This window comes from Prosopis cineraria, unplaced genomic scaffold, assembly GCF_029017545.1.
Source record: "Prosopis cineraria cultivar Desert tree isolate PC_DT_omini unplaced genomic scaffold, ASM2901754v1 PC1834, whole genome shotgun sequence".
NCBI lineage: Eukaryota > Viridiplantae > Streptophyta > Magnoliopsida > Fabales > Fabaceae > Prosopis > Prosopis cineraria.
In genome coordinates, this window is record NW_026557159.1 from 213 (window position 1) to 11,267 (window position 11,055).

The 11,055-nt window shown below is 34.7% G+C and overlaps 1 protein-coding gene across 1 annotated transcript; it reads left to right on the plus strand.

Annotated features, from left to right (window-relative positions):
• Positions 1 to 3,556: 3,556 nt before the first annotated feature.
• Positions 3,557 to 8,591, plus strand: LOC129300978 (26S proteasome non-ATPase regulatory subunit 13 homolog A). The gene is made up of 6 exons (XM_054939570.1): positions 3,557 to 3,885; positions 5,421 to 5,867; positions 7,280 to 7,360; positions 7,456 to 7,652; positions 7,738 to 7,837; positions 8,024 to 8,591. Exons 1-6 carry the CDS (start codon positions 3,736 to 3,738, stop codon positions 8,207 to 8,209), a joined length of 1,161 nt encoding a protein of 386 aa, XP_054795545.1. The 5' UTR covers positions 3,557 to 3,735; the 3' UTR covers positions 8,210 to 8,591.
• The last annotated feature ends 2,464 nt before the right edge of the window (positions 8,592 to 11,055 follow it).

An 11,055-nucleotide genomic window follows, 5' to 3' on the forward strand; every position in this document is an offset into this window, starting at 1 on the left:
AGTAGCGTTTATTCTTAATGCCTAATTCATTTTACTTGGGGCAGTGAAGAGTGGGAATTATTAATGATTCAAGCCATCATACATTTTTGGTCACAGCTTATAAGGCTTCCTTTTGATACACACACCCTTTTGCTTTACATTTGAGAAATGCAGCGTGAAGCTATTCATACAGTCTAACCCCATCACATTACTTCATTCCTCATACTATCTCTGTTACTACTCTTCTCTCCAAACCCAACTTTTAAGGGTCCTCTGACCAGTGAAATCATTACTTGAACTGATTGAAATAATGATAGTTAAATGCAGATTTGCTGATCAAATTATGCTTGTTATCATCTTATGTGACTTGTTGTCGAAATTGCAGCTGTCATATGGAAGAATTAGAAACTATCGCTGTCATATGGAAGAATTAGAAACTATCTATTTGAACACGGTGAAAATTCTCTGGTTGCCGTCGTAGTTCAGCAGACAGTCATTTGTGATGTAACGACTTCTTTTCTTTAAATAAAAGACTTCATTGAAACAGAGCAGGGGTTATTTTTTGTGGGGGCAGGAATTTCATTGTTTGAGCAATAAATTTCAATATTTACATCTAGAAGCAATTTTAAATCTTCAGAATGGACCCTCATCAAAGGTTGCTACAGAATCATGTACGCTGAGAATCTAGGAAATTGCCTTTGCATTGATTCTCCGTGTGTGTGCAACTTTCGTGTGATATTAAAACCATAACATTGTCAGAATCCCAACCCTTGTGCATGTAACAATTTAGTTAGGGGAGGTCCATGCTTTGTTCTCACGAGGGATATATTATCTGTGCTTGGCAAAGCCTAGTCCTTGTGCTTATAAAGAAAGATCATAAAATTGTTTTTCTTTGCCTTTTCTTACTAGTTGCATCCATTGAACATCACTAAGATATCACCTCTGTATGAACCTGCAACCAGCTGTGCTTTGCTTTGATCGAAAGGGGAAAAAAGCCAAGTGCAATCCATATGTATTGGTATTAAATTCTTCAATGAGACTGTGGTATGTCTTTCACGTTAAAATCCATATCACGTATTTTCTTTTTTACCAGAAATATCCCATAATTGAGACAACTAAATTTATTCATCATCAATGAGCATGATTAGCATGAAAAGAAAAATAGAAAGAAACATTCTGGCTGGTAAAACAGCTTATTGTACAGGAAGCTAGTTTCTTATAATGATGGTATTCTTCCCAACCAATGGTAACGAATAGTAACGTGAACAGCAAAATTTTAGATGCTCATGTTCTATTTTAGATTTTATAATACACATTAAGATATTCAAGTTTATTGATGCGATTAGTAGTACTTTAGCTAGTATTTTTGGTCATTGTTCAAATGATTATTGACATGTGTAGATAACATTTTGCCTACACGCTTCTAATCAGTCATGAAAATAACAGCTTTTGGTTGCTAACATCTTGAGAGAAAGACTACTCGAGATGCTATTGGCTGTGTATTTTTATCATTAGTATTAGCATATTTCAGAAGTCATTATGATCATAGAACAATCATTACACCAGACAATGTGGCTTTTTCCCCATGGTGATTTATAAATTATAATTGGTTAAGTATGAATTCTCAAAACTTTCCAGAGCTTGAGTTGTTACATTACATGCCCGTCTCTGATCTGTAAATTCTCATATAATAATTGCACTATGAGAACCAAAAAAAAAAAAAAAGTTTGATTGATGTTGTGAGATACCAAGTTCATTACAGCCATGATAATATAACTGAACAAGGCAGAGGGATTTTGGTTATTGAAAAAGAGAGTACTAGCAAGAGACTGACATAAAATGAACTCAGTTTCTAGAATTACTGGGACTTGTAAAAGAAATGGGTATGAACAAAGACTGGAACTTTTATTCATACTAATCCCAGGAAAGCAACCCCAGAGAAGAAACAGACAGTTCGGCGGAAGAAAGCTATAGCGGAAATTCACGAGCCTGAAATGGATGCTCTAGAGTTGGATTCACAAGTTGTTTCTTAGGGCCACGAGAGCTTCCATGGTTCATCCATGTCTTCCTCTGCCATCTCCGATGACGTGATTCCCTGCCACGACTTCCTTGAGTTCCCATTGCTGGTATCTCTGTGCTGGTTGAGTGAACTGATACCAATGAAGCTGATGCAAAGAGGAACAGAACAAGGAGGCATGTGAGTAAGGCTGTCACTTGCTTCACCATTTTGCTTTTCAGTAATAAGTTGTTTCCTTTCTTTTTCTTTTCTTGTGGTATGGTCGTTGGGATAAGGAGAAGATAGATTAATATAAAGCTACGAGGGGGACTACTTTGCTTTGTCATGAAGTCACAGGTTAAATCATTTGATGCACTTGATGTATTGATGGCTTCCTCTAACTATTATGGATCGGGTTGGTTTTGCCTTTGGTGGGTTCACTGATTGCCACTCATTGTGATGCTCAAAGTCAGAGCGTATCTTTATAAGAAAACATGCTTTATGTCATCATCCCAAATATGATCAGTTTTATTGGTATTTTTAACAAATTTTCTTAACCTAATTCTGATATATTTTATTATTGACTTTCACTTAAAAAACTGTCATTTATAAGATTGTCGCTGTAATATGATGGACTGAGGCAAGAAAAGAATTTGCCAGGTGGAATGTTGGGCAAGCAAGGAATCATGATAAATGTCTGATGTTTGATTTCTGTTATTTCACATGCAAGCTTGACAACCACAATGCCTCATTTTGAGATAAAGGCAAAAGAAGAAGACGAAGCAGAGAAAAAGTGAAGGCATAAAGAAAATCAACAAACTGTCGGAATTTACCAGTGGTTGGTTTCTTTTGGTGAACATGACCTAACAACGCACATGTTAGTTAGAGAGTGGATCATTTGTAATTAAATTGTGGGAACAGTGAAAAGAGTACTAATTAGGGGATGGACTTAATTGAATTAGAAAACATACATAAAAAACTAAATTTCATGTGACTTTAGTGATATATATATATAGATATTCTATATTGGTTGACTTTCGTAGTTGATTTGTGAATGACGAAATTTCACTTGAAAAGTAGAAGTCATTACAACAATGTAATACGCAGGTCAATGATAAAAATTAAAATTTGAAAATTGACAAAATGTACTATTTTAAAAATATTATATTGATGTCGGTGACGTTACAACCCAACAACATCAAACACTTTCTTTCAAATACATCTTAAGTATGAGGTTTTACCCTCCGTAAGTGCGATGTATATGTAAATTCCTTATAGTAATATTTTGACTTATTACTACAATATATTGATTGATAATAATTATGTTCTTATGAAATCAAATTACAGGCCTATATTCTTTTCCACAAAATTTAAAATAAGTCAAACTATTACTCATTTATAAATATTACTGCATTATTATTATCACGTTGAAAGATCTATCTTAATATGATTAAAAATCCTCGAATATGATCTACCATAAGTTTATAAAAATATATATATATAGATTGGGCTTTGGGCTATGTATGGGCCTGAGGAGCCCATAACCAAAGCAAGGTGAAATGTAGTCCCACTAGGGGTAGAGATCCCAGAAACCCAAAAATCGTGCCGGCTTGCGGCAAAATCTTCCTCCACCTCTCCGTCTGCACAATTATGCCTTTCTAATTTCTTTGAGCTCAAGAAAATACGACACAAATAAAGATTCGTATAAATTGAAACTAGACCTCGAACTCTGAGTTTTCCCAATTCTACTTTGAATCGCCATGGCTGCTCTGCAATACCTAGAATCACTGCGCAACGCGCACCCTGAGCTTTCAGATTGGTATAATTCGCTGGCTGATCTATACCAGAAGAAACTCTGGCACCAGCTCACTCTGAAGCTCGAGCAATTCGTTGCTCTTGCTGCTTTCCAGGTTGGCTTCTTTGATTTCAAAGTGTTTTACTTGTGATTATTCTTGGTACCAATAGATGCATTGGTGTAGGCTGTTCGGTTTTTGTTTATGTGGACTAGGGTTTTTGAATTACGGACAGTTGCTTTGGATTTGTTCCCCCCCTTTTTTAAACCCTGGCGCAAGTAAGAAGTTGTGGTGCTTGATTTAGTTTCATGCAGAATTTATGCTATGAGATGGTGTTTGAAGTGTTCAAATTGTTGCAATTGCAGCTTTGATAAGTCCTGTTTGATTTCTGAAAGGACATGGGGTGCTTACTTGGAAGATTTGAATGTGAAGTAATAGAATTTGGAAAAATAGGGTTTTGTTTGAAACTCCAGACTTCCTCATCTGAACTATTGTTTCTGTTATTTGATGTATCTGGGTCATTAAAAGCAATTAGCGGCCAATTATTTCGTAATATGTATCTTTTTGGTTGCTATTGGGCAAAATGAATAGGATTTTTCTTAGTTGTACTACCTCTCTCGCTTCAGCAATACTCAATTCTAATTTTCCAATGTATATCCACACTCTAATTCTAAAATAATGGTGTCTGTACGAAAGCTCAACTCTATACCAGGATTCGTTGTTTGTTGCGGTTCTGTTGTGTTAGACATTTGAAGATAGAGATATTTCTATGCTTGGAAGGGAAGAAATTTACCAGTACAAGAATATATTATCATCAATCTAAAACACATGAAGTAAACAACATCTTAAAGGATGAGAAAATTTACAGGAAGCGCCATTTTGCTGTGCCCAACCAACTTGAAATGTGATTGACTCAAACACTTTTCACGATGGAGCTGTGGCAATTTGCTCTTTATAGTTGCGATAACTGGTTTGGCATATGTGATTCATTAGTAAAAAACCATTGAAATTAGAGTGTAGCATGATATATAAGAAACTGGAGGTCCTGTTAAGGCAACAGAGATGTTTAAGATGATCAAACTTAGGATATAATTTTGATTATGGATCTATGTTATACTGACTGAATGTATTTTTATGATTGTGGAGAACTGTTGTTATGTGGTTCATTTTTAATTTTTTAATATCATTAAGCCGTGCATTATTGAGATTGGATATAGGTTTTTGCTTTCCTGGATGGGTATGTTTTGATTATGGGATGTTTGTTGCAATCACAATCTGACACCTGTTACCCATTCTTGACCGTTTATTGATCTAAGGCTGTCAAATTTTGTCTACTTGGGCTGTTCATTTAGAGCATTTGATCCACATCTTAGATTGACTTGTTTTTACCAAGATCCTGAATTTGTTAGGGCTGTGCTAAACATGAGATCAACTTTATATTTTATTCCATTTCTCTTATTTTTTACTCAAGCTGCAGCTAATATTATACCTATGAGAGATGTTATCCATAATAGAGTACAATTTCTAGTTCTGACTCTTCCAATTTCACATTTGTTGTCTTTTAATGTGATAAATCTTATTGACTGTTATGCATATATTTCTAGAGTTATGATTTATTTAGTTGATTAATTGTTCTCACCGTAAAATTTCAGGCTGGCGATGCTCTTATACAGTTATATCACAATTTCATAACAGACTTTGAGACGAAAATCAATCTTCTCAAGCTTGCACATTTTGCTGTGATTGTATCTCGGCAATACTCTGAAAAAGAAGCTGCCATTGATTATCTTGAAGGAATCATTGAAAAGCTTCAAGCCACTAAAGAACAGCGCATAGAAGAGCCTATTCTTTACATCAAGTTGCAAATAGCCTTATTTAAGCTTGAACAAGGAGACCAAAAGGAGTGCAAGAAACTTCTAGATGATGGAAAGAGTACACTTGATAGCATGACAGATATTGATCCTTCTGTATATGCTAGCTATTACTGGGTATCATCTCAGTATTATAAGTTTCGCCAGGAATTTGCTGAGTTCTACAAGAGTGCTCTTCTCTATCTGGCTTATATATCAGTGGAGTCTCTCTCAGATTCATTCAAGCTGGTATGCCTTCACAGTTGTCTCAAACGTTATATTAGTTGCTCAGCCTTTGTTATAACATTTGTATGCATATCTCTATTTTTATTTACTCTTGATTGTGAAAGGGGATTGGTGGAGTATACGAAGGTTGTTTCCTGATATGACTGTTCACTGTTGAACTTCTTAAACTGCGGGAGTTTGGTTTATAGTATGGGTTATTAGAACAGAAGCTTAGGATTCTAATTAGCGGGAAATCATCTTCTTGTTTAACAGAATGTCTTACATTATCTATATGATTGATACAAGAATGGCATATATGAAGTTGCTTCATTTGGGCTGAGATATTGATGCATTATTCATCTTTTACAATTGTTCGAGGAAGCAATGGCTGAAATAATACATATTGGTGGATTTTTAAACTAATTTTGATTAATTATTTCTAATATTTCAGAAGAAATAGTACTTAAGTAAGAATTTAGTTAAAATAATTATTATTAAGATGATAGAGCACTTGCTTCTTTTTTAATAGAAAAGGTATCAAGGAGTGGGGATGTGAGGAAGGAAGAGTAATTAGATCAGGAAGAATGACAAGGGAGGCTTTTGTGAATGAAGTAAAACCAAGGCTTGTAGCTAATTTACAATTTTAGGTCAGGAGGAATGGTTGTGGGGGCATCGTTTTTCATCCTTGTGCTTTAGGTTTTAGGATGTGGGTCACATGCTGTTTCTCACATTTTAGCTATTAAGTACAATGTCTTTTGGAGGAAGAAAAGAGCACAAAGATTGACATTCTGCCACTTTTGCTGGAATTTGGTGTCTATGGTTAGAATGGAATGCAAGAGCTTCGAGTTAGCTCTTTCTGTCTTGTCTGAAATTAATTCTTTGGCTACCTGTTGGGGTTTCAGTTTATGGCCTTTCTAAGGAGCTTCCTTTGTGGATTTAAAATATTTTGAGCTAATAATTGTTTATCTGTTATGGTTTTGGATTTTTTTTTTCCCTTGTTCTCCATTGACGTTTTTTTTTTCTTATCATGAAATTTGTTCTGTACAAAAGAAGTTGTACTGTGGTAATGAGTTTGCAAAATGTCACGGTGATAATAATGGTCGTGCACTCTAACATGTTTTATTTCAGTCTTATATTAACTTCTCTTATTCATATAACATTTTAAAGATTGTTGTCTAGTCTAGAATTGCTATATGTTCACTTCTTCATGGACAAACTATAAGCATGTCTAATTTGATGGTGGAAAATAGATTGATCTTGTTGTTTTTAGTATATTGTCAAGTAAAAAGTTAGTCTTAGTTTTCTTAATTAATTGGTTCTTGTTGTGCTTGCTTCAATAAGAAAATGTGGAGAGGTCCGTATTAGTTTAGTTCATCCATGATATTTTAATTGATCGGTCATTTTCTTTTATGCACTGACTTTTGCTGATTTGTTAGGATTTGGCATTTGATTTGTCCCTTTCTGCCCTTCTGGGAGATAACATCTACAACTTCGGAGAACTTCTTGCTCATCCTATTGTAAGCATATTTACCCAAATTTTTAGAGTGATTATACTACGAAATTGTTTACCTTGCTGGTTCATGACATGTTTATTCTGTTATACCTTATGCAGATTAAAAGTCTTCTGGAGACAAAGGTGGAATGGCTCTACTATATTCTTCAGGCATTCAATTCTGGTGATTTAGTTCGCTATCAAGAATTATGCCAGGTGCATAATGCTGCTTTGAGGGCTCAACCAGCGCTAGTTCAGAATGAGCAAAGGTTGTTGGAAAAAATCAACATTCTCTGCTTGATGGAGATTATATTCAGGTATAGATACACCAATTTGATTGCTACGTATGAAAATGAGGATAATTTAGTACATGTTACTTGGGCTAATTATGAATCCTTGCAGTCGACCTTCTGAAGCCCGAACTATACCCTTGGGAGTTATTGCTGATCGCACAAAACTTTCTGTAGAGGATGTGGAGCATCTCCTCATGAAGAGCCTTTCTGTATGTCCTACTCAGAACTCTAGAGGGAAAGGAAAAAAAAAAAAAGACAAGGCATTTAGAAACTCATATAGTAACTAATTAATAACAACCATCTATATATGTTTATGCAAAGTAATTACATCTGAATTTGAATAGGAGCTTGTCTGTTCAATCCTTTGTGATAATAATGCTAGAATTTCATTGCAGGTTCATCTGATAGAGGGTATAATTGATCAAGTAGAAGGCACCGTTCATATTACTTGGGTGCAGCCGAGAGTTCTTGGAATTCCACAGATCAAATCCTTACGGGATCGGCTGGACAGTTGGATGGGTAAAGTGCACACCGCGTTGTTATCCATTGAGGCAGAAACACCCGATCTAATTGGGTCATGATTATCTGGATTTGCTTTCTTCCCATTGTAACAATTTAAGTAGAACGGAACACATCCTAGGGCGGCAAAAAAAAAAAAAAAAATTGAAGAGACTTCAGGTCAAATGGACAATAGAGCCGACTTTATATGTTTTGTTTGGTGCTTCCTGCTGCTCTTGGAACACACTTCCCGGAAAGGGCAGCCTTTTGTACTTGGCTTAGGAAGTGTTGGTTTTTTGGTTGCTCTCGCCTAGTGGGACAGTGAAATCAATTCGAAACAGGCTGTTTTCACGCTTTAGAGTGATTATTTATAGACTATGTATCCGGAATTTGCCTTGGATACGACCAGACTTGTCCACTTTTTGTAGTGCATTTTGCTTGTGCCAAGCAATCATTATTGTCGTCTTTACATGTGTTTATATAACCCTCAACTCAGTCAGGAAGCTCGGTGGAAAGCTTGTCAAGGGTTAAATTTCATCATTTGTTGACGCCTAAATCATGCGTAATACAGAGCGCATGGCAAAACAAATCCAACTCGATTCGTGTCATGATTTATGAATTTGGGCGTGGGATGTGGTGTTTTTAAGATCTACATTGACTTAGGGCCGCTTGGATATAACAGTAGTTTGTATTGACCTCTTGACTCGTTTTAGGGATTATTCTTTGTCTCTGTATATAAGGTGTTTTTAATTGAATTTTACACATCAATAAATGTTTATTATTTAGTTGAATTTATATAAAAATATAATGTTTTTTTAGTTTTACTCTAAATAATATCATAATATCATCATGATAATGGAAAAAATATATAATTAATGATCTATTTTATTTTTTAAGACATGGATAAAATTGTTTAATTATTCAAAAATATCATCATCACTTTTTATATTTATAAATAAAATAAATTTTTAAAAAACATTTATATATAAGGACGAAGGGGTATATTTTTTTGAATTGGATGAGTTTAACACACCCGAATAAACTAAAAATTCAAAGCAGTTGGATCTTTTTTTATAGTTTTTTTTAATCTTTTACTCTTATTTTAGTAATATGAATTTTTATTCAAATTAAAAAGATTAATGTCAAGTTCTTTGTGGATGATTGTAAAATTTTGAGTACATGATTAGCTACTCTACATTATATTATTTAAACCGTAGAAAAATTTGAAAATTCATTTGTTTTAAAAGGGAAAAAAAAAGTAAACAATATACGTGTGTGTGAGAAAAAAAATTGAGGAAATGAAAATTTAATATGTTATGGTTGAAAAACTTTCAACTGTGAATAACATAACGTATACTTAATATTTTATTTTTAATAAAGTTAATGTTAAATTTTATTTTCTATATTTATTTTCAAGAAGTGTTAATTACTCTAAATTGTTAAGTAGGACAATATTCCCCGTGAACTATCTTTCAAAAGAGTAAAATTACCTTTTTATTGATGTACTGTTTGTTCTCTCTCTCTCTCTCTCTCTCTCTGCTTATCTATCATGGCTTGAGATTCCTTATCTTTTGATTTTGCATCCACTCTATAATCTAAGCCCTCTTCAACACTCTGATGTGGCACTTATCATACTACTTTTCACTTATTGCCTTTCTCTCATGGTTATACTGAAGGATTCTGAGCGATGGTGGCTGATGGTGAAGATGACATGGATGGGTTGTCTTCTCAACTAAAATCATAAATGGGTTGTCTCCTCTCTTATGATCTTTTCTATTACATAGAATGACTGTGAATGATCTAACCTTTGACCCTTATTTCTTCTCCATGCACACCTCGTCCCATAATTCTAAATAGGATAAAGGTGTATTTTTGCACCTCATATTTTCTTTCAAGAGCACTCAATATTTTAAAGTATTTTGTGCAGCATTTTCGCCCCTCAAATAATTAATTCAGAGCACATGTAAATATCTAGGAGAAAAATTTAGAAAATCAATGATAGCCGTAAGATCGATTTAATTTCCATCATCTATTAAAGATGTAGGAATTTTCTAAAATCAAGGGGAGGTCAATAAATACCTTACTCTTCTTCATTTGTAATCAATTTTTGAATTTTAAAACAATACAACTCTCACATTCTTTATACATCTTTCAATGAAGAGTGTCGTAAGTACTATGCGGGTCAAAAGATTAGCCACATGGCAGTTGGTTTGTCTTACTCTCTCCCCAAAAGGTTGACCCATTAAGATGTGCAACGCATTCGCTTATATAATTAGAACCCATCTTAATTCCCTTCGATATGGGACCTAATAGCTTCTCCGACCAATCTGTGACACCCTTGTTACAGGTGACCTGCCAGAGGAGCTCACTGGCTGGGCAAACTTAGGTCTTACTTTAATATCACTTTATCATAGGGCCATTACTCTCTTTTCAAAATGTTAACCAATTATGACATGTAGTGCACTCGCTTGTATAGCTAGAACCCTTCCTGAGTCCCTCAAATGTTAGATCTAACAGGTTACTCTAATGTTATGGTTAAAGCAAGTCTTGTGGGCCCGATTTTCACATCTTCTAATTTATTTGCTCATATTTTCAAAGCACAAAGAAAATATCAACCACCATTGATGTCCTGGACTAGAGCGAATTTGAGAAAGGAAAAGCAGTTGCAGCTGATAGCCATGAGACCAGGAGGAAGTAAGAAAGCCATGGCCATAATAGACTACATTATCAATTTAGGTGCCCATAACTGCTGCTCTCGACGCTGCAACAACCATGGGAACCACCGATCAAACTCTCCCTTTCTTCATACTATTCTTCTAGTATGGAGCCGACTATGGTAGTTTTTGAACTTTTGAGTATGTCATCAATCACTTTCTTTCTCAATTTTCCTTTGACAAGAATTAATTTCAGGGAATGATATGTGAATCCT

Excerpts from the sequence above, each read along its gene's own strand:
- LOC129300978 (XM_054939570.1), top strand. The coding sequence starts at position 3,736 with ATGGCTGCTCTGCAATACCTAGAATCACTGCGCAACGCGCACCCTGAG. Across the intron at positions 5,868-7,279 it reads TCTCAGATTCATTCAAGCTG|GATTTGGCATTTGATTTGTC; the intron begins GTATGCCTTCAC and ends CTGATTTGTTAG. Across the intron at positions 7,361-7,455 it reads AACTTCTTGCTCATCCTATT|ATTAAAAGTCTTCTGGAGAC; the intron begins GTAAGCATATTT and ends TACCTTATGCAG.